At 39.9% G+C, this 27,850-nt stretch overlaps 1 protein-coding gene across 1 annotated transcript in view; it reads right to left on the bottom strand.

Annotated features, from left to right (window-relative positions):
- TMEM132C (transmembrane protein 132C) overlaps window positions 1-27,850 on the bottom strand; it is a 207,047-nt gene that overhangs the window by 27,950 nt on the left and 151,247 nt on the right. Inside the window, exons 4-5 of the mRNA XM_062589914.1 lie at window positions 26,280-26,463; window positions 1,677-1,820 (exon numbers count right to left, since the gene is read on the bottom strand). Of these exons, the coding sequence (XP_062445898.1) occupies window positions 1,677-1,820; window positions 26,280-26,463 (328 nt within the window). The remainder of the gene's footprint in view (window positions 1-1,676; window positions 1,821-26,279; window positions 26,464-27,850) is intronic.

The following is a 27,850-nucleotide window of genomic DNA, read 5'->3' as shown; positions in this document are numbered from 1 at the left end:
GAGAAGAACACTCTTGTTCTTGTGAGATTTGTTCTTGATCAATATGCTTCAAAACTAGGAAACCCAGAAGACGTTTTTGTGGAGGAATTTTTGGGGGGAACTCATTGTGCTGTCATCTTCTATGCATCATGCAGTGAGGTAGAACGAACACCCATCAGATTTATTTCGTTCTCCTTCTCTGAAAGGAAGATCTGGAATTTCAGTGGTCATTTTCACAGCTGGGAAGAACAAATCCTTGTGGAACTGGAATTATGTGGTAAAATTCTGTAAGCTGTTTAAAGAAGGCAGCTTGTCTTGGTGATCACAACAGTCCTTCCTGCATTTAGTTTTTTTTAACCTGTAAATGCCATCTTACATTTTTATTTCCTCAGAAACACTTCCAATGTGGTTTCCAATAAAGCTACAATTAGGATGAATCCCAAGTCAAATCTGAACTATTATTTTTTAGTTAGGCGGGTACCTTATAGGAAAAAAAAGTTAACAGGAATTCTTTGGAAAAATCTCTGTGAAGCATCTGACAGATGGGAGCTCCTCAAACACCAGAAGACTAGAGAGATTTGTTCGGGTTTGGTGAGTTCACTAGAAGGAGAAAACCATCTTGGCACCTCTGTAATGGCTTCATTAGTTCAAAGAACAACTATTCTTCCCACCTACTTGGTGGCTGGTATAATAAATACTTCTGCATGAATTGTACAACAGTGCAGCAAGCTGCTGGATGATTGAAGTTTACACAAATTTTATTGCTTTCAATGAAACTACAAACTGAACTCACTGCAAAACATAACGTGGTGGCAGCGCTATTTGTACATTGTATACCCAAGAGTGCTGAAAGCCTATTGAAACACCTAAAGATTATAATCACAAAGCCCACTGTGCCATGCACTGTACAGTCACATAATATAATAAAAACCTTGTTCCAAAGAGCTGAGGGACTGAGGCTAAAATCACCTTTGCTCAAAGACCACACACTATGAAAGCCCTATCTGGAAAGCTAAAGTGGGCTTCCCATGGAGCACTGTCTTCGCACTGACTCACTGCACAACTAGGAATTACCTTCAGGGCTGGGTCTACATATTCACAGCAGAAATAGCTGTGTTGCCTTAAGACAGTACCACTCTGCTGGTGTTTGTTACTGCATAACATTGAGCTGCTAGTGTTAAATCGGTGGATCAGGTCGTAGGAGTGCTTTTCAGTCCCTTCTGTGCAGAATCAACTTGTTAATTTGAAACAGCCCTCAGCAGAATGTGAAGTGGAGCAGGGTGACTTTGCACTGCAGTTGCTGGGAAAGGCTCGTACAGTCTGTCCCACTGATTCAGCTGCAGAGGTGATAATCACAGCTGGAAAGGTGATGAGAAACATCTGGAGAGGCAGTACTAACTAGCTGCAGCAGAACTGGTTTTGGAATGAATAACTGCATACAGAGGACGATGTGACATTATTAAGATATTTTAAAGCAAGGATACAAATAAAAATTAAATAATAAAATTCTGCTGAAACTGAGTGTGGTGATTGTACTGATGCACTTCAGTCTGTCTTTAAACATCTCCTCCTTACACTACTGGAACCAAAGAACAATCAATTTGCAGGACAAAATTTATTGGTTGATCCTGGACTATTATCCTGTTGGGTACAACAAGATGTGACATTTCAGAAGCCAACACATGGCATGAACTTACCTTGATGACATCTTCATCAGAGGACTTGCACTCAACAGATTCCGAGATGTCTGTCACAGCACTGTTCTCCTCAATGGAGACTACTTTGATGGGCACGGCAACAGTTTTTCCTGTGAGAATTGCTGTGTTCAGAATTTCCGTGTCCTGCAAACAGACCAAAGCACAGCACTGTTAAGGTACTGCCAAAGAGATGTCCAAAACACAAACTTCAGCTCTTCAGCTGCACCTATACTCAGGAGAAACACATTATTTCTCAGCACCTCATCATCTAACCTCATCTACAGTTAGGCTCAACTTGGTAAAACGTAGCAGCCTCCCATCTGTACATTTGCTAAATAGCCACCATCAGCTGTATTGTACACTGTTAAACAGAGAGCAAAATGAGGGCAGCTTAGTTCAGTTCACGCAGGAACACATCACAGGTCACCTCTACTTTTTAAGTATGTGCTACTTTTCTGAACATTTACCTTCTGAAATATGAGTTCAGAATTTTTACTAAACTGGATCTGAATGGCAATGTTTGAGATAGGATGCAAAAGTCTGGAAGAAAAAAATATTACCCTTTGAATTGAAGCCCATTGCAAAGATGGGGCCTCTCTGTGAACTTTTGTATCTGGAACTGTTTCAATATGATTTAATTTCCTTTGATATGGCCAATGAAGAAATGTAAGGAATCCAGAAGGAGTTAGTGATACTATTAACTGTAGAGAAATAACAAGGAAATCTGGAGTTTGAACTTGGGTCATGGCATATAAAAGCCTTTCAATGCACCATCAGTTAAGCTAGCTCTTCTAACAACTGGAATTGTTTCATCATCGCTGTATTCCCAAGATTCCAGTGCAGGAACAACTTCAAAGTTTTCTTCAACTTTTCAACTTTCAGCTCTATAAAGTGAATAAAATATTTAGCAAAATCCTCAGCACCAAAGTTGAGAGGACTGCAGCTATTGATGTCAGCAGCAGCAAAACGGGGCACTGATTCAATACACACTGTTTTTGATTCAAGTTTAGTGAGTTTGATATCTGGGTCAGATTTTCTTTTCATCTTGCAACTTGTTATTTCTCAGGTTCTCCTACAGCTCTCATAAGAAACCCCAACAAACTTTAACAAACTCTTAAGAAAAGGGATGTTGACTGTTCTGGGAAAGTAAGAACCCTATGTAATTCCTACAGCAGTTATGTAAACCTTGCTACGTAACACAGTAAATCAGAAGGAAATTTATAAATGTCTAAGGCCATTCTTAGGAACTTCTTATTGTTCAAAAGTGGAGACTCCCCACTCCATACATGTTCTGCCAGGTGCTGGCCGTTTTCAACAGCAGAGTATTGTAGGGAAATACATGGCACTTGGCACTTAACTTTTGTGAATCAAACTTGAAAATTTTGTTCCAGAATTTATTTCCTTGTTTATATTGTGTTTATTTCCTTGTATTATTTTCCCCTAAAGGCCAGAAACAGACATAAAGGGGCAGACTGTAACTAATAATTCAATAATAAACACAACCACTCTTCTGCCTGTAGATTTCCAAAGAAAGAAGCATCGAACAACCCAGATAGGCTCACCAATAGGCAGGCTCAGCACATTTTTCACTGCCTATTTTGGCTCCTGGAAGCACTGTGTGTCCTCGGAAATTAATCTTTTGCCTCAATCCCTTAACACCATTACTTATTTTCTGTGACTCAAAGTGTTAAACTGTGTGAACTAAGGACTCCAGGGTGAAGGAGCAGAAAGAGTTTTTGGAAATGACAGGGCATCTTTTCAGGCTATCTCAGCTCTCCTTTGAAATGATTCCACTCTGATCCAGTTTGTCTTTAGCTACTGAAATGAATTACTGATAGAGAAATCTAATTTAAAGAGACAGGTTCAGAGGAAGAGAAATCCCATAAACAGAAACATGTTTCAGATACAAAACATACTGCTTGGCTTGGAGATTTTTCCATGTGTGCATTTATTGGTAATTTTTGATGTTTCAGACACATAAGAAAATCATATACACACAAAACAAATAAAACTCACCCCATTTCCAAGAAAACAAAGAGACGTGATTATGCAACGAGGTGAAACTTAAATGCCAGGAGCAGCAGAGCAAATTCATCATCTGGGTGTACCTTGCAACAAACTGCTTGCAAGTCAATAAATCTTCCTCCGGTTCGGCTTTGCAATGCTGAGTAACCAGTGGCCCCAACAAAAAGTCAAATAATGACACAAACAGGAGGGTAGGTAAGTGGGAAGCCCATTAGACAAGGCCACAAGGCAGTCTGACGTGCAGGAGAAATCCTGATCTCCTAAGATTGCCTGGTCCTGTGAACCACCAGGAAAAGACCAAATTCTTCTGATCTGGTGTTATGCTGGGTGATGAAGACGATGATGAACTCATGTTTGCTGCATCGCCAAGGAGGGCTGCTGCTAAGCTCTAATCCTACACCCTGGAACTGTAAGCACACCAGAGGACAGGATAAGAATCGAGTATTGGAGACATGGTTTGAAAAAACTGGATGCTATTAAGGTTAAATGCAAGGTGCTACACTACTGCAGCAAGAACTCATTCTATAAATACAGGATGGAGAAGATCTAACAAGAGAAACTGTTCTCAGAAAAGCATTTGTGGGTTACAGAGGATCACAAGTTGAGCATAAGTTAGCAATTTTCTGCTGCTGTGGTTTAAAAACAGATCAAAACAGAGGATCCTCCTGAACTAAGATGTATAAACACAGTATCACCTGTAAGATAATGTGAGGTACTCCTTCTACTCTACTCAGCACTAGCAAGGCCTCAGCTAAAGGACTATGTTCAATTTTGAGCATTATACTTCAAGAAAGATGTGGATCAACTGAAGAGAAATAGAAAAGAGCAAAGAAAGAGCAAAGAAAAATCTGAAGTCTCGAAAATACGATCTGTGAGGAATGACTGAAAGAATTGCAATAGTTTAGCCTAGGAAAGATTAACTGGAAAGATGTTCACTTTCTCCAGATACATAAAAATCTTCTGAAAAGGAGGAAGAATAAATTGTTTTCCATATTCATGGATGGGGCCTGGAGGAACAGGCCTAAACTGCAACAAGAAAGATTTAAGTTTGACATTAAGATAATCTTTATTATAGAAATAATGATAGAGAAGTGCTGGAATAGGTTGTCTGAGATAAAACAAAATGCACAGTTTATTGTAAGAGATTTTAAAAGTATTTTACATACATCTTTCATAAATAATATAGGTTCTTTGAGTCAGGTAGCAGATGAAAGGGAGCAGAGGACCTCCTGTAGTTTCTTCCACCTCTATATTTTATGGTCCTGTAATTTTCCAAATGGACGATAGCACAACATGATCCCTCTTCACTTGACAAAAGAAAATGATCTACACCTTTAAAGCGAAAAAGCTGGACAAGCAACTGCAACTGATAACCCTGCTTTATGTGCTATTACAGTACACAACTGATGTACCACTTGTTAAGTAATAACCTGTCACTTCTGTTTCTCTCTTTCTAATAGGTCATTTCTGGGGAATCTGAATTCTAGGTGGGTTTGATATAAAGCTACGACTGCAAAGGTTAAAAAACTTATTGAAATTCCCCAAAACCTCTCTGGAGAGAAGCAAATTTGACTAGTGGCACATTATCAGCAATTAGAAACCTCAATCTTCTGCCCTTTGCTAATGGTTTCATTAAAGGAAGCACTGTGCATTTGAATGGATTTATTTTGATTTATTACTTCAGGTCTGCATCTGCACAACAAAACTGTAAAAGGTATAGTTTGTCATGATAAAGACTACTGAAGTTTTACATATAGTTTTACAATACCAACTTCAGGAACTTCACATTCATGATGTGCACAGAGGAAATGGAAATATATTGGACACACCACCTAACGAATCCATAGCTGGTACCATTACAATCATTAGCAGTCCTCAGCATTAAGAAGCAATTGGTAGCTACATTGCTACAGCTCCGAGCAGAGATGGAAACCTTCATATTTCACCTCCACTGAACTCCGTTACAACTCATTGCTATTACACAGGTTAAGAAACACTAAAGTGTAAGTTATTAACTTATTACACACCACAGCAAAGGCAATTTTCAAATCTGCCACTTCCCTTATTTGGTCTGTAAATGCCCTGTGCTGTTCAGCTGTGCTGCTGAAACAGGCAAGACCAAGGAATTCAGTCTTGCTTCTTTTGTCTCTGGTCAGGACTAAAACAGACCCTATGTCCCTGTATACTGAATGGCCTTATGGCACAACTTCTGTCTCCTCTACGTTTCCTTTACACTGCTGCGATAGAATCAAAGGCCTCAACACGACAGCGAACCGGCCCACTGTCTGCGCCCATACACAACCTGTCAGGCAGAAACCTGCAAATAATATAGGAAAGGATCCATGGTCCAAGACGCCTCAAAAGCTGGATTGGAACTTCATAAAAATGAAAGGAGCTTAAGCAGAACTCTTATGTGTGTCTGCCCCGCAATACTGAGCGCTCTGAACGAGCCCCAAAGACAAGAGGGCTCTCATTCAACACCCAGGACCGGCGTTTCCCGTACGTTCGGCCACTGCTTCTGTCACCCTGGATTATCCATTGATAAACTGAAATTGCAGTTGAATCTTTAAGAGCACATCAACCACTACAGAGAAAACAATTGTTTTCACATCAGGCAACTGCAGTAAATACAACAGCTGTTATAGGTGGTGATTTTTATGTTCTATTTTTAAATGCAATATACTATCCTGCTTGCAAGCTAATTTGGGAGAATACAAACAAGATTACCAAAAACCTTCTGAGAAGCTAAGAACTCATTTAAAATGTAGGCACTTTTCAAAATCACAGTAACTTGGCCATTTCCACTTTCCTTAATTTTTAAAATCCCCCAAGAACTAATCTACTTTCTGTGCAGGCAGCAACTAAAGTTTTAAAATCAAATTTATTTTATGTGGCAAAAGATTGAAAGCATCTGATAGCAATGTTTGGACTTGTTCCCAATACATTTCAAAATGGGGAAAGCTGTTTCAAGTAAATTGAGAGAACAGGAAGATGATGAGTTATAAGTAGGCATCAATATCCAAGCTGGAAAGAAGTTTCTAAATGCATTATAAACTTTTTTAAAAAAAAGGCTTGTCATTTCCAAAATCAAAATGGGGAGCTACCTGGCTAATTTGCACTGATTTGGAAGGGAGATGTGAGCTGTGAACTTCTTTGGGAGGTCCACACTGTCTTTGCAGTACAACGACAGAGACACAAGGTCTGACTCCGACTCTGCAGACACAGAGTTGTCCTGCACGAAGAACTGCCCGCCAGCTCCTGCCTAGGATCATTCTTTCCTATTACCAAGGCATCACTTTAATGAATATAGCATATGGAGGAAACCATTACTATTTGTACATATTTAATTAAGACAATACTATTAAGGAGCATCTTCTTTCTTGTTCCTATATTGGCTATAGGAAGACTCCAATGGCTTGGCTAGACTTAAGTCTCTCACTGAAGGAGACAGTCAGACATAAATCATTTAATTGTGTGCATAAGGAATGATTTTAAAAAGTGACTGAAATGTTAACTTCAAGCTAGTTTCCTAAACAGAAAACAGCAAATGTCTTCACCCAACAGAGCATTTCATGACCCACAAACAAAACACCTGTCCTTTCCCAGCTCAGATAACTTCTTGTACCCTTGCCCAGCTCAAGTCAGCACTTCTTTTGCTTGATGGAAATCCCACCCTTTTACTAAGGACCTGAACTGTCAGATTCGTCATCAAGGGCACAGACTGTCTCTCCTCTGCATCAACCTCCAGCATGTTTCAGTGACCTCAAACGTGAAGCCCAGAGGTCACAACAAGGTAATCTCTAATACAGATACAGAAAACCTTCTGTGCTGGCACCTTATGCAGCAAGCACAGTATGAACCCTCCGTGGGGGGAGCAGCTTCCGTCACTTATCCGTCTTCCCCTGATACACAAAGAAGTAGGAGGTCTCAGCGTCTTCCCTGCCTCTTTACAGCTAAGCACTTGATCAGCTGTGACTCAAGACAAAGGCAATATTCACAGTCACTCATTGGCATTCTTGATTTGAAAAAAACATTTGATCAAGGGTCCCACCTACAAAAAAATGGTTAAATTATGTCTAGTCATTTCGAATTCCTCTGTATGTGCAAATACCAAGTTACAACAGTTACAAATCTTCATATTACATTTATATAAAAGGAAAAGAATCAAATGGCATTACAAAGAAAAATGATGAGACCAGAGTCAGGCTTTGACACTAACCTTGCATCACATTGGGAGCTGAGTTCACTGAGACTAGTTGCAAGTATCACCACTATGACAGAAAGTCACAAGCTTTGCTGCTAAGAAGCAGGTGAAATTTGGACTGTAAACTAAACCTGACATCATGAGTGAGAGTATCATAAACTTTTGGCCATATTCTGGTCTTAGTTACTTCAGAGTTAATTTGGATGAAGTCCACCATGAATAATGTTGGTATAAACACTTTTTCCACACTCATTGTGCTATGGCACAGAAAATTCAGCAGAGCTGGTATTCAAAAAGATCAATTCTTTCTTAGAGATGGAAAATAACATCCATAAAGCTGGTGTGTTCTAGCCAGAGCTGAGAAGATGCATAGACTCACATTTTGGTCAGCTATGTATTCCTTGAAACTAGGTAACATTATGGTTAACTCTGCAAGAGTATCACTATTTATCACTGTTTCAGCCAGGGAACTTCCTCTGATGTGAGTGGGAGTTCTGTGCAAAGAGCAAGAATACAGAATATGAGCCTTAGTTGCTAAAATTTAGCTGAAGTTATGTTCATCCAACCTCTCAAATTTAAGACGGCAAGCATTCAACCATGACTAATTTAGGAACTAATACAACATTAAATTGTGGCAGAATGAGGAAGTAAAGTGACAGCTGTTTAATTAAACTCTAAATCCGATTAGATGGTGTTATCAAGAGAAATCCATGGGAGCCTGAGGTCATGAAAATGGTCCTGTTTACAGGCTGCAAATTCTGCAAGTGAAATGATGTTAATCATAACTTAGCATCAATATTTCTTACCCACACAAACGCACTACCTCATGAGAAACAAACCTGTGTTGTCGATCTGAAGGAGTGACACAGAAAAGCCGCTTAGGTTTCAATTTACAAGGAAAGTTTCTTGAAAGAGTTTGTGGGAAAGAGACAGCCAGACACTGTCTATCTTAAAACCAGAAATGTTTTTGCCTTATGGAAAAAAGACAGGAGCAGGGAGCCCTTGCATGGCAGTGACAGCACTTGAATTAGTGGGGACAACAGCAACGTAGGAGAGCTCCAGGACTGCGCTTCCAACCACTGTTCAACTCGTCACCCTTGATGAACAGTGACACCTTGGCAACACAGCTACAAGAGATGAAGATGGAGATGTGGGAGATACAATGCAAACTCCACATACGCCAGTTGCAAATGCCATAAATATTCTACCGCTGAGCGCTAAGTTATGCAGCACAAGTTTCCAGGGCACCCAAGTTAAAGCAACGTGCAGCATCCTGCTGCACTGCAGACAATTGTTATGCTGATTTGTGAGGCTGGCTGACATGATGGCTGCAGATTTGGGTTATTAATACTACTAAGATTACTGCTGATTAACAAACCATCATTGTTAGGCAGCAGATTCTGTTTATCCACATAATCCTGCGATTAAAAATAAATTATACATTCAGTTTTCAGCCAGCTGGGTTTTCTGACACTCCACATTCACAGATATTACGTATGAGAAGGGAAAGAAGCTGATGTTCAGTTTTTAAATTCTCAGCACACACTTCAGAATAACAGGAAGGTTTCCAAGGACCAAAGTGTTTGCATCATGACCTTTAAGCAAAGCCACCCCATTGCAGACAGGGGGCAGGACAGCTTTTGTTGGTGGGATTTGCATTGCCTCTTTCCTTTCATTTGATTCCAGAGCTACATGCCCACCACATGTAAATCCTGCTCTGCTTCATCTGTCAGCTTATAAAAATGAGGCCTTTACTTCATTAGTAACATCACATTGCAAAAGAAATGGGGTAATGCTGTTCATCATTAAAACCAAAAAGGCAATCTGCTTACTTAATACCGTCCCCCAGTATTCAAACGTAGATCCAGATGGAGTCCAGCTTACTTCATGATTCTTAGACACACAGTGCCAAGGAAAACGGAAAGTCATGAGCAACTTAATACTGGTGGAAAAATCAGGCCATTCAAAATCCACAAAAGAAACAGATTTATTCAATAAGAGATGCCATTCCTGCAGTCTGTTTCTGATCAGGATAGCAGAACAAAAGGTCTCAAAGTTTCTTCTGGATGCTAATTCTTTTTGACACATGACAGCCCTGTAAGGTATCTTCTCTTTATTAAATCTTTGTTAAGTGGCCAGCACTGTACATGGCACAAAAATTAAGGACAATACCTGCCCTGAAGAACAAAGAAACCAGAAGATAAACACAGATAAAACCCCAGCCACAGACCCAAAGGAGGACATTCGCATTGCTCTGTCCCCTGCATTCACAGTATTTGTTTGACGAGCTTGATGAATGTGATGCCTGTGGGTCTCTAGGGGTCTTGAAGAGAACGTAAAAGGAGGAAGAGTGGAAACAGGGACATAGGGAAGGGACTCAGACCTATATTTCTCATCTCCCAGAAAAGTGGCTTTAACACGTAGGTAAAGGCCATCACTGTGCAGGGCGAGGCTGCGCGCATTCACCCCTTCCTCTCAAGGATGGCCCACTACAGGAAACCACTGGCAGATTCCTGGGGCCAGAAGGAAGGAAAGCAAAGAGGCGCCTGTGGTTACGGCACTCAGCTGGGATGGGGAAGTCTCATGTTCAGCACAATCTTTCCTGTAGATTTTGTGAATCATGTAATTTCTGACAAAGATCTGAGTGTCTTTTCAAGACGGGAACTCAGTGTTCTGCAGCTGCAATGCTTCCTTAATCAATGATCCTGTCTGTTTACAGTCTCCGTATTGAGATAAATCTTAATTACTGGCCCTCCACAATAGTAACAGATCTTCCACTTTCTTGCTTGATTGTACAGTTTTCAAAAACCCTACTGGTGGAATTTCTGAGTCCTGATAAATTAGACTCTGCAGGCAGTAAAGGGGAAAGTAGAGTACATTAAAAGATATGGATGAAGAAAGATACCCTTGGATAACTAGTCCACGCTTTCTTTAGAGTGAATCTACCCAGTTAGCATCTGAACTTGCAGAAGGGAACATAGCCTATGATTACTTTGATGTAGCAGATGAAGACTGCATTGCTAAATGCAATTATATCATCACTCAAAAGTAAGTATCTCCTTTAAAAAGTAAGAAGAAAATGGAGCAATTTAACAAAATTACCCATGTGTTTAATTGCAGTGTTCAATTTACAGTTAGTGACATAATTACACAGATGGAAAGAGGTTATAAAGCCATTACTAAGATCTGTGTATCTGTGTGAAGGCCACATTGACTTAGGGTCACATCAGAGTCCTGACTCTATCAAGCTTACTACGACAACAGGATCTCACTTTTTTATTTCCTGGAATTTTGAATAAAAAAGAAAAATCTTATCTGCATAACCTGTTCCCAGGTGCAAAGTCTACAAACAATATTCTGCCTAGCAGAGAAACATGGAGCAAACACAGCTTGTTTCAGAACAAGAACAAACTCTCCAACAAAGACAGCAAGAAACTTTCTGCTTCATGAGTGAAGAAATTTTGCTAGCCACTAGATGTAGAAAGGTGTAATTCCTCTGAACAAGGCACTATATGCCACTTCTTCCGCTGGTGATCAGTTGATGATCAAATTCTGTTTTCTTTTGTTTTAGGATCAAACATTTACTTTATTATATTTGTCATACTCACTAAAACAATCATATACAGTTCACAATGCCAATTCAGAACTTGATTTCAAAGCAATAATATTTTATCATAGGCACTGAGATCAATCAAAGGATCTTATTTTCTCTCCCTTGTGGGACAAGAGTCCAAGGACTTCCATTAATATTTCCAGTAAAGCTCTGCTGATGCTACTAGCATTTATTATTTGTATAAGAGTAACCCTATTCTGGGCTCCACATGATAGCTGGGCCTCAATATGTTGAGCGTTGACTACCAGAAGAGACAGTTTCTATACCAAGGAGCAAATTCCAGCAACCAGATCAACTGATTCTCAGCCCAGCTTAGTAAATAATTGATTCTTATTGTCTGCTGAACAGATCTAGGAATGAGAAAAAGCATTCCAGCAGAGTCTCACGCAGCTTGCTTTTGGTTTTCTTGTTGAAAAAATGCTCAATAGATGTTTAGGTGTTCTAGTTTTCTTCGCATTTTATTTTCCAACATTATTTGGGGAAATAGGTAGTCCCAGGTTGTATCAAAACAAAAAAAGATCATATTACTGTTGTTAATGAACTATGGACTCCTCAAATACCACTTGGGCTTGATTGGTCTTGAGTTGATCCCTTATGATCCTTTTTTTTTTTTTATTTATAAAGCTTTTGTTTTATCTTAAAAATCTCTTAATCTAGCACAAAGCTAAGTGCAACTGAAAAAAGTCTTTTCCCCATAGACATTATGGATTCAATTAGATTACTGATCCCCTGGAGAACTTGCATCCTTGGAGGAGTTTAGAAGATCCAGAGGCCCAAATTGAGGGGGAGCGAATTGCCTAATTATCAAATATTCTGGAGAGAAGCGTTCCCTCCAGCTGCAACAACCGTCATCCCTTCTGCAAGGAAAGAGATGTCGTACAGACTCCCCCAGACTCCGGACAAGCAAGCGCACTGTCTCCAAAACACCTTCCTTGCACCTCTGCCACAAGAACAACTCCAGTCCTTGAATCAGTCAGGCTGAAAGTAACATGCTCAGCATACACAACATTTTACTGCACTTACGTTAAACATTTTTTTTTTTATGAATCAGGTCCACAGGAAATAGCTTCAGACTTTCCCTTCCACCCTAAATTAATCTGACAAGATGATCTCATTAGATAATCTAACCCCTTAGGTGACAGGAAATGCAAATCAATAGGGACATGAAATAGAATCCACAGTACATTTGCACGCTTGATTGTGTCTTCCTTTACTGTTTTAAAAGCTGTAAGTGTGCATAGTTTGTCTTTTTTAAGTGTCTATCACAATCAATGTGTATCAGCAGTGACCGAGCCTCTGGCTGGAAGCCACTCTGCTTTGCAGAAACTGTGACACTAAATTCAATTACGCAGAGCTTCCTGAAAAGACAAGTATTATGCTAAAGCTGTCTCAGTTTCCTGCTGACTAGAACGGCTATGTCAGAATCCAGCGACCACTGGGTGCTTTCAAAAAAAGATTATATTTCCTGCCATGTGGAGGAAGAGTCTGCAACTGAAAATGACTTCAAACAAAAAAACTCTGGAACTACTTAAAATGTAGAAAAAGGACATAAGAATGACTAGAGAAGATGGGAAGGAGAACCCCACATTTTGTTGTTCTATACTTAGACATAAATGAACCAAAAAATCTAATTTTTAAAAGACACAAATGTGTAACACAGGCAACTACCTGCTCCTCTTCTTTGTCAAATTTAATTCCTCACTTTTAATATTTTGCTAAATGGACTTAGTAAATGAGAGCTCTTACATAGGAAACCACATTTTCTAGAGAGAAAAATTTCTAGTTTTGCACTGAAATGTGATTACCTGAGATCCTCTAACTCAGAATCGTTATTGGTAATTTTGAGTACAGAAAAACGCAAGCACATGAAAACCATGAACTGACAGATTATAAGACTCCCTGTTTTGAGACCTATAAACGTGAGAATCTTAGCGCTTGTTGCTTCATAGCATCGTTACTTATGGGAATAAGTATATTTAAGGATATAAATATATTTAGATCTGATGAATATGAGGCAACTAAAGTTCTCCTGAAACTCAAGTTTACATTTACATAGTGCATAAATTATCTATATTCCATATACAATAAATATGTGCATACATCTATAATACATTCTCAAAATATTTTTCTGACAGACATTCTTACAAGTGTAGCCACACGCTAGAAAAAGAGAGCAGAGACAAACTACAAAAAACATTACTTTGGTGACTGTAGCTATTGACAACATTCCCAGGGAATAATAAATATTTGTTACTGATTCCAAAAGCTGTGCCAATAAAATGGCCTCAGAACCTGCAACATGTTCTGTCCTTTTAAATCTAAAAATAGCTTTTCATTTACTCAAACATCTAAGGAATAATTGTCTGGGAAAGCCTTCAGCTATGATGAACACCTCTCATGTTTTTCACCATTGCTGAATGGTCCTATTAAGTATTTCACAGATGGGAACAGAACAGTGGTACAGCCTGAATAGGAGAGAAGGGCAATAGCCACCTGGTGATCTTATAATGGAATGGTTCATGGATGCTTAAGCAGCCAGGGATGGGGCTATATAATGTCTTCTTGCTGAAATCATTTCATGGCTTACAATTCTCTTCCTGTTGCAAAAAGACTAATAAGTGAAATTTGTCAATTTAAGGGCATTTTCTAGGCTCAAGATGTGTTTGCCATTTGTTCTCCTTTTTCAGGAGTCAGAAGAGGTTATTTGGAAAAGGATCTCCATTTAAAATTGAGCTTGCTCTGCCATGAACCAGAACCAGCACAGCTCTGGTAAAGTCTCCATTCTGTGTGACCACCATGGGAAAATAGCTCATAGTAAAAAGGCAATTTTCATTAGCGATTTGAAACTCTTCCCATGTTCACACCAATTAAATCTGTGGCACTGTTACATAATTGGCTATATATCTATAATAATATTGCTATAATAGCTGTAATCAATAGATAGTTGCAGATTGAAAATATACAAGCATATTAGCTACACATGCATGGATGCACAGACAATTATGTACTGTACGTATGTATATATGTGAGTAATCTATATCCACACATATACATACACAGCTATAAAGCAAAATAGATTATGAGGCATTCAGTGTTAATAGCAGCCACATACTTGATTATAGGCAGACAGAAGCAGTACTTTTCGTTTTATATATAACATATTTCTACCTCATGTATTTCATACTGCAAATATTTTGCAAATATCATGGTTAAAATTCTGGCCCCTGTGAAACCAACAGAGATTTTACTGGTGGCTTCAGTAAAGCCAAGTTTCGTTCCGTCCAGCGGTATGAAGTAAGCCCTAAAGAAGTTGCCCTAATGTGCTGTCCTTCAGTCCAACCCTGCACTTCTACAAAGCCGTGCTGACACCAGCCTCGAGGACTGGGGTTTTATTCCTCAGACAAAACTGATTGATGTAATTGGCTGTTATGCTAATTAGATACAAAAGATATCAAAGTTTTCCCATCAATTAGTGATGATCTGGATTACAATATTTTTGTTGAGTTTATCACTCAATGTGTTCAATGTAGTTGATACGAAACCAGCACCAGCACTGACATGGATGGAGCTGGTAGAGATGCAGGACACAGCAGCAGCATAAAGTCTTGCTGGACAGCAGAGACAGAAATCTTAATGTGGTTTGTGAATGATGGGAATCAAGAATACCTTAAAGCAGCCTTCAGCTGGAGGCCTGATATTTATGAATACCTATGTGCACTTTCTCCTTGTTTCAGTTGAGAGCGCTGTATTGCTAATTAGCAGCAGGAAATGCTGTCCAGCAAGCATATTTTGATATAATAGAACTGTACATTGAAGAAACCCATATATTTTCAGACAATGAAGATGGCCTTTTCAGGCAGGTGCTTTACAACAGCTCCAATTCCCAATCTGCAGTTCTGGAGAAAGATTTAAGTGCCTAAGAATAGAGTGCCATTTAGATGCTCTTAGATATCACGCCTGGCCTCCAGATGCTCTTCCAGAAGGGCACAAGTCTCCTGCAGGTCCTGTGTGATACCTGACAGTCCTGGATGGATGGTTCAGACTTTAGGGCATTTAAAATGCCTTAGACACCTATGTTTAGCCACCCGGATCACTCCTCCTTTCTTCCCTTTGAAATAATGAGGGCAAGTTTCCAACCTGTTTGTGCTTCAGCTTCCCACCTACACGGGTGCTATAGGACTTCATCTGCCAAGAGTGGAAGTAGAAATTCTTTTATAATAAGTGAAAATGTGCTACCTCCTGTAACCAGCTCCTGGGATTTCAGCTGGATCCCCCAGATCCCAGTGAAACAAGCCATGTTTTATGTAGCACTAACACAAGCCATGCTGACGATGACCAAACTGTTCAGTTTGGATACAGGAGGTGAAGTCTCATCCAGCCTGCTTGTTTCAGGGGAACGGTCATGGTGGCACTGCGGGGCCGGATGCACTCTACAGCTGGGGTGAAGTGACTGCAAATGCTTTATGGACTTTAAAGATTAAGTCCCAAGGACAATTTCTTTTTTTAAGTAACTGGGGTATTGCGTGATACACAGATGATTTTTATGGCCACTGTGGAGGGTTGTGAACTTGTTTTATTTGTGTAGATTAACATGTCATGGATTATTAATGAGTTACTTTCTCCCTCTGATAGGAAGTATTCATCTTCAGTAAGTTTCTTAAGCTCTTCAATTTTTTGGCTGTGGAGTGTGCACAAACACTTGGCTCAAGTTTGTAGATTTTAGAACTCTATTTAAAACACAGTGGAAGTAAATCAGACAGCTTCTGCTAAAATCATTTTGATTTAATATAGTCTATTTTGAAATCAGCAAGAGAAAAGTTCTACTTGCTCCTTCCTCATTTTGGCTGTGAAGCTTTAATTTTTGATACGCACAAGCTATAACAGAGACACACAATAGAGTTTGTTAGGGAAGTGCTATGAAAAAGTACTAATAAAAATGCAGAAAAAGATCATTCTTATTATTATTTCCTACCCTTGCTCCTTGATTCTTTTTCCTTTTCAAATAGTTTATTGATTTCACTGACTTCATAGCAGGTCCACAAAAGCAAAGCACACAGAGGGCAGAAACAAGATTACTGCATTAATGAGAGCAGATACTGTACAGACATCAGAGACCTAGTACAGGTAAAAAGATGAGAGAGAGTGACACATAGGAAAATTAAATTATTGACTAGGCACATGCCTAACAGACTGGGGAGTCTACTATATATAGGAATTAAAAATGGCACATATGTAAAAAGTGACAAAGCAAATACAGTAAGCATAGGTATAATCACAGATTTAATTCTTTACTGCTTACTCAAGCAAAAACGTCCTTTAATTTCTGGGCTGCTTTGCAAGATCACCCTGGCGAGGGGTTCACAGTTCCAGCTGGAGAAGCACCCTTGAAGTACGCTGTTATGACTATTGCGTGAGTCACTGATAGGAAGGACAAAGGGATCAAATCCATTTACTTAAAGCAGTATTTTATTTGTTAGTATAACCTGAAGCAAGCACAGTGACCATTATTATCTTTATCTGAGCATCTCACAGCAACTTAAAACACTGAAAGAGCCTCAAAAAAGGGTTTGTGTGCTTGAAAGCTTGTCTGTTTTTCCTAATTCTATTGGCTGGCCTAATAGAAGATATTCCCTCGCTCTATAAACCTTGCCTCACTTACATTTTTACTGTTCATGACACGGACAACATAACCAGAACGGAGTGGAGGAGAATGCACTTTGCTTTTAAGCAGGGAGTTCTTGTTCAAGAATCAGCACTACAGAATGAACCTGTAAATCAAATATTTGCTTTGTAACACAGGAAATACTAACTACTGTGTCCATTTTAAAGATGAGTAAACTGGTGCAAACGTGAGTGTTGCCCAAGATCCAAGAGGCAGAAACTACCTCCAGACATGTGGCTCCCTGTCCATCAGACAACTCCTGTTTTTGCATATCAGCACCTCCCCTTGCTTAATGAATAGTCCATAATTTGCACAAGGTAAGAGCAGTGAGGAGGAATTACTGAGTCTCTGATAACTTATTTATTACCACACCAAATTCACTCCTGAAGCTTCCAGGCATTCTTAAAACACGTGCTGCAGGGGGCTTGGTGCCAGCTGGCAACTGCACCCTTAGTTGCTGCTTTTCAACGTCTGCAATTCACGTTTTGTCCCAGATCCAGAATCTAAACTGTAGTGTTTTTTGCTGGATCAGTCTAAGCTTCAAGCCCATACCAAACTTCTCCCTATTGGCAGGCAGACGCGCAGTACCCTGCACAAAATGAGCCCGAAGTACCTCCAGGTCGCAGACTGATCGCTTTGGTTTCTGCGGCTGACAGCAGGAGCCCTCTGCCTTCTGCTAGCTCTCCGGATTGGGAACTCAAGATCTCTAAGAGTTTAGAGCAAACCTGCTGGATGTCACTCATGTGTGCACCGTTTTTGAACACGAAAGGATGAGAATTCACCTTGAATCACACATGGTGATTTTGCCCACACACTCTTTCCCCATCAAAATCCTGGTAGAATCTGGTTTCTGCAAACTATGGTAAAAGTTTTATGCCTAAGTAAAAACCCTCATTCCACAGCCCTGAAAAACACACGCAGCTCTGCTTCTGCGGGCTCTCGGAAAGCAAGGGGCAACACAGCCAGGCCTCCTGATAGTGACAGTCACTATTCAATATTCAACTACCGCAATTAATAAAACCACACTGTTGCCATTTTTCACTAATAGAGGATTTCCAAAAGCAAATTGCAGTAATAAATTACACCATTACAGCCTTTATTATTGTTCTGTGAGGTAACAAATCTTGTGGAAAGACAATCAGCTCTGACAGAGAAAAAAACGCAGAGGACAAATCAGATGACTAGGAACTGATTAAAATTAATGCCAGTGTTACTTTTTGTTTCCGTCCCTTTGCTGAAATTCCCTCGCTCTCTAGCATGCTGGCTTGCAACATTCATGCCATGGTGCTGGTGCTTTAAATGACCTGTTTAGGAGGGAAATAAAAGTCTCAACAGGTCGGTGGTCTGTGCCGATTTCCACCGCCAGGCCCTGCAGTCGAAGCGCCAGGGCCATGGGGCCGCTGCCACAGTGCAGGAGTTTTGCTCTGTCAATGCACAGCCGTTGGCATACGTGCACCAGCGTGCACGGCCTGGGGTTTGCAGAAAGACTGTTCTGCACAGCCCCTCTACCTTAGGAAAGCATGGTGCAAGAGCAGCCCAGGCTGTGGTGCCGTCTTGGTACCCTCTTGGGTACCCTTGACACTAGGATTGTGATACACCAACTCCTATCACGGCAGTACTCCCCTTCTCGCCAGGACAGCACTCACCCCTGGACTCGGTTTTACTCTGTTGTCCCCCGCAAGCAGAACCAGAGTTCAAGGCACAGATTCCTGGTGTCTTGCTTGATAAACAGCCTCAGAGCTCAGAGCCTGGCTGGATAATAAGCTGTAAACGGGGTAAGCCTACAGGCATCTAATAACAAACCAAAGAAGGAAAGTTGTTGGATTTTTCTCATTACAACCCCGAGGCTTATGCAAGTCCTGGTGAATTTTTCCCCACGTTCATTCATTAACTTCCATTATGGTAAACTGTCTCCTTGTCGGCTGCTTGGTCCCACTGCCCTGCACCTCAGGCCTCACAAATTAGAGCCTGGCTAAACAATTCATAATTCTGCTAGGGATTTCACCCGATGGTAAAGTATTTCCCCAAAACATTCAAACTTTCTTTGCAGATCAAAACCATCATTACAAAGCTGTCAGCTAAGCGCAATGGCTCTGGTTTTTCAGCACGGGTGACAGGAAGCCTCTTTGGTGCTCAGGCTGGCTCAGCACCGTCCGGCCTTCTGGCTTTCCGGGTCTGCTCTCACAGTCCCCGTCCAGCCTCACACCCACTTCAAGTGACAGCAAGAGACGGCAGAGACCGTTCCTTCTCTAGGGTAAACTACAAATATTTGTAGGCTCAAGTAAGTGTTTGGGGAGCGTCTGGGCTTGCATTTATCAGTTAACTCAAGACAATCCATTGAAATAACACTAGTTCAGGCAAAAACTAGTATATTAACTTCCATGGGAGAGGCATTATCTGGCAATCAAGACTTCTGAGTTCACTCTCCCCTCCGGCACTGCCAGTGTCTCAGGAATAAACACGCGCAGGCTCCTTGCATTCGCTGTCCCTGCCTCTCCCTCTCAAGCCCGCGGCTGCGGGAGTGCGGTGCTGCAGGGGAAGCAGCATCCGGCCCCGCTTCCCTCCTTCCCCCTCTCCCTCGATGCAGCACATCCATCCGCAGCCTGGCTCGGCAACACTGAATTTGAGGGGAAGCAGGAACTTCTCCATCTCTGCACAGTGTAGAGCAAAAACACCTGCCTCGGTACTCCTCATTCTGGCATAACAGTTGCCTCCCAGTGACGGCCCCAAGGTGGGAATCACCCAAGTCACAACTGCGTTATTGCGAGTTAGTAACTTCTCTGCTTTTCAATTCAAGTTCTGTTCCAGTTGCAAACTTATGCAACCCAATGAGCCTTTGCAACTGGTCTCCTGTCGCTGCTACAGAGCGCTTCGCTGCGCTCCTCCTCCGCCTGCTCCGGCAGTGCAGGCAGCAGCAGAGGGCACCTGCGGTGAACACAGTCCTCAGCGGCTGCAGCCCCCAGATACCAGCTCCGGTAAGTCACTCTCAAGTGTTTTTGGCTGGCTCCACAGCTCGCTTTCTGCTGCCTCATTACTGTGTCTCTGCAAGGCCTCTGCTCACACATGCGTGGCAGCTGTGAAACTGCCTTTGTGGTTATGTTGAACAGTCAGGTTTTTAATCATTTAATCAAGCCACTTAACATTTAAAATGTTACTTAAGATATCCTCTTTTGATGGGAGAGGTATTGTAAACTTGAGCCAATATGTAAAGTAGACATGAAATCCTGCCTGATAAAGCACAAGAATCAAGGCATTTGTGGGCTCAGTGTTTCTGAGCCAGCTACTCCGTCCCTCCCCTGCCCTCCCTGGAGCTCAGCTTTATCCGCTCTTGAAAAACTCCTGAAACTTCCTCAGCTTGTCTAGTGGACTGCAAACTTTCTGGAGAAGATTTTGACTTGTCTGTCATTTGTCTGTGCAGCACTTAGTCTTGTGAGACACTGAGGGGAGAATTTAGGTATTACCTTAAGACTAGAGATAAAATGATTAAGTCACTGGATGTGTCTCTTGCATATATTGGCTGTTCTGCTTTTTTTTTTTTTTATGTGGCTCTCAAGATTTCTCTCTTCTCAAGGCTGAATAGCATATATGTAAAGTCTCACATTGGTAGCTCTCAAGTACCAGGAGGAAAACTGGCAAAGAAAACCACAAGTGCTCTATATGGCAGAGATCCTTTACAGAGTACTTAAAAAATGCGGAAGCTTGGTGACCTCATCTCTCCTCGGCACTTGAAAAATTCCAAAGTAATCCATTCAATAGCATTGTCAGAAATGAGGGGTGCTGGAAGAGGAAATTATACATACTGTTGTGCTGCACAGAAAATGATACACAAGTCGATCCAATGGAAAAATTAATTCCAGCCAGCTGAGAAGATAGCCTTATTGATCCAGTCTCATTTCCTGCAAAAGGTAGGATTGAATGTGATTGTAGTAACGAGAAGGAAAACAGAAGCTAGTGGCAAAAGTGCAGTGGCTGTAGAAATGATGACTGTGACTTAAAAAGGCACCGTAAAATTGAGCAATTTTGAATTCCTTTTGTGGTCTACATCTTCTAACCAATTTGGGATCAATGGACAGCAGCACATTCTTCTCTTTGCTTTTGTTTCCTGATGGGTGGACAACAAAAGAGCTTGCTTTTAACAGATAAGATTAACTGCTATGATTTGCCAGTGGACAGTGTCTTGAATTGGAACACTGCTCAACGGACTATACGACAGCGCCAATTTATAAGCAGATATGCAGGCACTTGGGTTCATCGGGTATAAATACAGAGCAATAACACAAACTTTAGTGAATCTGTACCCACTGTAAATCTAAAGAAAGAAATGCTATTCTTATTTAAACGATTGTAGGGACATAATGGAAATTGTAGGGATATACGTGATCTCAGTTACTGATTCTCCGCTACCAGTCAACAGCAGAAGACTGTAAGTCTGGTCTTTCACCCAGAATACAGAGTCCTATAATTAATCTGGCAAAACTCATGACTTCATGGTATTATTTAGGGCTTCACTAAAAGAAGTGAAACTTCTTTAAAGTTTAAACTTTTCTAGTTACTAACAGCAACAGGATAACTTTTACATCAAATTTCCTTCATCTCACAGTATTTATTTGATGTAATTCATCACTTCATTATCTGAGAAAATACATGTCAGCTGAAAAGTTTAATATGTAGATTATTTGTTAGTTTGTCTGTGTTAAGTAAATTAGGAAATGGATGTATTTATATAACTTCAGACTGTATCTTTTGGAAAGCTCCTGAACTGTGCAACTCCTCATAGTGCCGGCTGCACTTTGCATTATTCCAGACTCAAGGACTAATGGGAGTGGGAATCCTGCACTGCTGTGACCTTGAAACAGATGCAGCTTCCAGGTGGGAAGTGACTGTGAAGGGATGAGAACTCTATTTATGTAGGTCTATATTTTAAAATGATATACAGAGACTTAGCTTCCCTTTATTGCAATGAAATACCTTAAAAAAATCTATATCATAGAGAATAGTATACATATATCTGTATACCTACCACTGCTTTGGTAGGTAAATTTTTGATGATGTGTGTTTTAAAGGAAAGGTCAACAACCTTACATAAAAATGGCCAAAATAATGGCTTAGGCTAAGAGTCACAGCTCTGTTTCTTAGATCCCCACTTACTTTTACAGAAGAACTCTGAATACACTCAGTTCTGAACATAAAGAAACGTATATGCAAACCAAACACTTCCTAATGAAATGATTTACAACAGAGCAAAAAGTATGCATGAAACTGTACTGAGCAATGATAAGCAGAAGAGAATCTCAGCTACACATTATGACTGGGTTGGCCAGGTTACTCTACATAAAAATTTTGAATTTGGATTAATCAGTAGTTCACAGGGTGCTATTAAGCAGGGCAAAGAGGCAGTTTGCATCAGCAGCAAGGCAGGGTGTGTAGGGAGAGCAGATCCCTTTTATTACAACCACTGATGCAGATGGGGAAAAGACAAGCTTCTGGGCAAACGAAGTCTGAACAGCAGCAACGTGTCATGGCTGAGGACTGCTCCAACTTCAATTTGCTTGTAAGCAGTTATCAACAGGTTATAGAGCATAATGAATGAAGCCTCAAAGCGCCATCCTAAGTTTAGTATTAGTGTCATTTTAAAGAGTAAATACACATGGGCAAGTTACATGGCTTCCAACGGTGACAAAGTCTTCTGGAGCAAATTCAGACTGGAACTGTGTGCTCCTGACATCTGGTTTATGCTTCATCACTTTGAATACCTGGATTTCATGCAAGTCACAGTTAGAGGTGAACTAATTCACAAGGAATTTGTCTTGTTGTTGAAGGATTCTTTCTCCAATTCCATACAGAGGGACCCAGATGGTCTTACCTACATACCAAACCACTAATTCATCAAGTCACCTCTCAGAAAAGAGTTTTACTTTAATATTGATATTGCCTCACTGGCATTAAACAGTGGACTTATACATATGCCTTCTACCTTGATCCAAAGGTTTGCCTTGGTACCTTCTAACAAAGCAAAATTTAATGGTATTAAAAACATGTATTATTCATTTAAAGCATAAAAGAAGTCTCTTTCTAAATTTCCTATTACTTGATCTAGCACTGAACACAAACATATAGACCTCTTAATTAGATGAGATTTGTGTGTGTGTGCATGCTACGAGGTGAACAAGTTTGGTTTTGTTTTTTAATCTAGTCAAGTGGCAAAATCAATACAGTGGGCTGCGTTTGCTCACGACAGGACAGAAATTTGAGGAAAATGTGGGAAATCAGCTAAGCAACCCTGTACACTTTAATTGGCAAGTTCTGAGGTTACTTGTGATTAATTGAAGAGGTTTTCAAAAGCAGCTTAGCAGATAATTAATTAAGCTTCTACGAAAGCACTCTTCTAATTGATTCTGGAAGAAGTAACATGAAGTAAGAAATGCTTGAATAGGATACAGTTCAGACAGCAGATTCTCTCTACTATACAGTTAAATCTTTGCAGCATATTTATCCTGTCGGTAAATTGTAGGACATATTTTGTATTTTACCTTAAGAAATCTCTTTGTTTTCTTATTTAACTCTCTTCATGAATTCTGCAGGCCTCAATTTTTCTAGCTGTAGTATTCCACAGCTGTTATGGTCTAAGTAAATAAGTGAGGCAGAGATCTGAAGGAGGGATTGTGTGCCTGAAATAGCATCTATCTTTCTCCATCTGCATCACTTGGTCTACCAAATCACATTATCCCTTTACATATCTTGCCTCAGTTAATTATTGCTACTCAGTGATGGAAATATAATACATAAAGCTAATTTCTTACTATGAGTGAGACACACTGAACCTCATAAAGCCAGCATGAAAGACATACGGAATGGAGAGTTGCACCAAGTGTCTGACAGAGATCTATTCTTTGAAGCATCACCACCCACAGTACTTACTTAACTTAATTTTTCTAACTTTTTGTCTCATTTTTCTCTCTAAATATCTTCAGGGGTAAAATGTCCTCCAAAATTACTTAGACTGATTAACTTTCAAGCTCAAGAAGAAATATACCTCTACTTCAAATTTGCATCTACTTTTTTGCTACTTTTTTAAAAGATAAATTGGGACAAAAAGTTACTACACTTATTCTCAGTCAAGTAGTTTGATGTTTCTCCTGTTCACTGTAGTTTGTTCTAGTGCTCACTGTAGCAGCATCATAGTGCTGCTATTTCTTCCTTGTCCACACTATTTAGCTTTGCGGGCAGGCACACAGGATCTGGGTTCTACTAAAACACTCTCTATTGAGTGTATGATAAATTTCCACTGATTTTTCAGCAGCTGTATCGTACCATTTGCTCCACTGATCCAAGTCCAATATGGCTCTTTTTAAATTCCAGGTTCAGTTCTCACTGACAATGTCAATTCTTTAATTTCTTCCATTCCAAAATACTGTAGCAATGATTGCACTAATCCTTTAGAGGCCCACTTTTTCATTTTACCTCTTTTTTTCTAGGGTAATCAGGCAGAAGGCAATAAAGGGCTCATGATCTTCCATCTTTTTAAGTTTTAGCGCTGGACTGCTAAAATGTTCCATCTCACATGAGAGAAACTTTACTTCTCAAATCAGAGGCAACCTCTATGTTATACTCAAACGAAGGAAAGATTTGCTGCTTTCATCCCCGAAGGACTGACTAGGATCCCATCAGACCAATGGCAGAGACTTGATCAGACCTTGGAAAATCCTAACATAGTGCAATACCACTGGTAGTTCCTTCTTTCCCTTTTTTGGCCACCTTCAAAAGCTCTGAAGGACAGATTTTACTTCTGATGTAACCATTTTGTTATATAGTAACGTTTCATGCTTAAATCACTCTAATCTACTGGTGAAAGGCTTTAAGAAACACACTTGCTGATAAGCACTGAGATCTAAGATGTAATTTCTGTGCAACGTAATGGGCTGTGCTTTACAGAGTGCAGTTGAGCCAAAGCGTGCAGTCTGACTTCTCTGTAGACACAGTATCACCCTTTTTTTTTCCAGTGCGACTCTTCTTTCTGAACAGAATTGCCAGCTCAGCTAGAGATTAATGCCTAAATGAAGAAAGCATCCTAGCTGGATCTACAGTATTAGCTAACAGAAAACTGTGAAAATTCCCCTTATCTATTAACATCTTGCTAGTAAAGCCAATTTTGCAGTGGTATCCCATCCAACTGGATTCTATTAGCATAGTATATTTTGGCTCCAGCCAAGTGTTATCACAAGGTAGAGTACAGAGATAAATAAACAAAGAAAGCTTTGCAAGGAGAAAGGTTTAATGATTCTTTGAAAATCTCTTCAAAAATCACTGTGCCTAATAGCACATCTGTGAGGAATAAAGGACCTCACCATATGTGATCTGTTCCTCCCTGATTTCTTTAAGTTAGACTTTAGACAAACCATAAGTAAGATGCTTGCTTGTATCATGGAAGTCTATATAGAATTCTTCAGTTTTGCTCAATATCTGCTGTTCTTAAACATACTTCTGAGGCTGCTTTCACTGTGAGTATGTGTATGGATGTAGATCACTTTTAATGAAAGAGAAAAAAAAATCATTAGAAATTACATGACAGCCAAACAGAACTCTTCCTAAACAGAATCTTGATCAATGTTTTCCTAGAGAGGCCAATGGCTTTTTTCATCCCTTGAAAGACTTCTTCTTTGAAAATACATGTTCTTACATCGTTAGGGAAACAGCCAGCAAATTAGTATCAGCCTCAGCCTGCTATGAATCAAATAACTTTAACTTCAGCAGAAGGTACTCAAGGCTTCCTAGAGTTGCTCTGCATCTTGCAAGTTCAAGCCCTATAGCATTAATGTAATGGAAAAATTAGAATTGGGAAGGCAAGTCTACTTGGCTATGTGCTACCAGCTGGTAGCCTGGAGGGAACTGTGCATGACAAATTCAGGATTTAAAGCCTGAGAGAGAGATTTTTAAAGTGGCAGCATCCTGTTCTTCTGTGAGCATGATTTTAGTAAGTAGGCCTCCAGAACTGTAAAAAGGGAGGCAGGGCAGAGAGCCCTCCTTTACAAAGCTGCTGGGATACATCTTCTCAGGCCACACAAAGACAGGAAGGAGCAACATGCTGAAACAGTTTCTTACCATTGCCAGTGGAACAATTCCAACAAGATCCTTTTGGCAGATGAAGATTTCAGACAAAGTTATGTCTGTTGTCCCCTTCCGAGGGTATTCCACCTGCCAGGTGATGGGCTGCGTTCCAGAAAGGCTGCTGAAACTGGCTATTTCAAAGTTCATCTGCACGACCTCATGGAATAAACCGTTACTTCTGCAAAGAGCAAAATAGGGAAAGGGAAGAGCTATTACTTTCACTGAAGAAGGCAAATGAAGTGAATCATATTAGCTACTTGAAAATGCAGCTATTTACATGCAGATATAAAACAAGGCCTTTTCTAATCTACAACTTTTCTTCAGAGTAGACAATCTGGAGCTGACTCAAAATGAGTCAGCTGCTCTAACTATGAACATTATGTGAAGGGATAAAATCCAGAACAATGTGTCTGATGAAAGTGAAGTATATTTTACTCAAGTACTAAGTTTTTTATGATTTTGCAAGTATGATTCAATATTACAACAAGATGGACTTGACCCTGATTGGCCGGAGTCATGTCCAGTGCAGCTCATAAAGTTAGAAGAGGCCAGAATTAGTGTAGCAAAAAACACAGTACGATTCATTGTATAAATCCAACATCAGAGCTGTATAAACCCTTAGCAATGAAACTCAATGTAACTTAAGTTCATATATGCAGCTCAGAAGCCTTTCAAAAATCTAACATGCTTAAGTGGCAAAATGACAAGATTAGTCAAGACTTAGAAGTACCCTCTGGAAATTAAAAACCCATGCAACTGAAACCAAATAGAAAGAAAAAGGTAAAATTTACTATGAAGTCAGGAGGGCTAAGATAATTTGAATAACAAATAGGAAAAGACAGGCTAAAATTCTCCTCCTTCACCTTAAATTTCTTTCACTTTATCAGAAACAAAAAATGTATGAAAGAAATTTGTTGGACTATCTGTTGGTTTTCTTAAAAAACAAGACATATACGACAAATTATTTGAATTAGAAAGTATTCATTAACTTTTCTGGTGTTTTCCAAATGTTCTTCCACAGTGCAGAAAGTCCTGATATTTCACAATGTATTCCTTCAAACTAACCATACTCTGTAATAATTTTAAAATGAAAAGAGACAGGCACCTGCCTAGCTTCAGTAACTCAGTTTTAGCTTCATCCAGCTTTCGATCCATTCACCAAACAACAGCTTCAATTATCCTTTTTGTTAAATATACAATACACAAAGGTCCATTTCTGAGAAAATCCATTAAGAATTGATCACATCAAGCACTTATATTCTCAATTGCTATACTTTCTTTTTACCTCTTGCACAGAAACCACTATTTTTTATTACCTAAGACATATTTTGTGCCTTACTGCATGATTGCTTTAAAAGTAAATGCATTTCCCTGATAATTATTATTTTGATCATGGATTTCCATTTGGACAGCTTACTCAGAAAAGTCTTAATAGACCCAAATGCTTTAAATTTATTTCCTTGCTGTTTTCCTATAGTGTCAAAAGAGAGATTTTCTAACACTTGTGTGATAGTGGTCCAGGTTCTTCCATGCATTTAAAGAGTGATTTTGTGTAGCAATGTGAT

Source organism: Rhea pennata, chromosome 17 (genome assembly GCF_028389875.1).
Source record: "Rhea pennata isolate bPtePen1 chromosome 17, bPtePen1.pri, whole genome shotgun sequence".
Taxonomy (NCBI): domain Eukaryota; kingdom Metazoa; phylum Chordata; class Aves; order Rheiformes; family Rheidae; genus Rhea; species Rhea pennata.
This window is presented reverse-complemented; position numbering and strand designations above follow the sequence as displayed.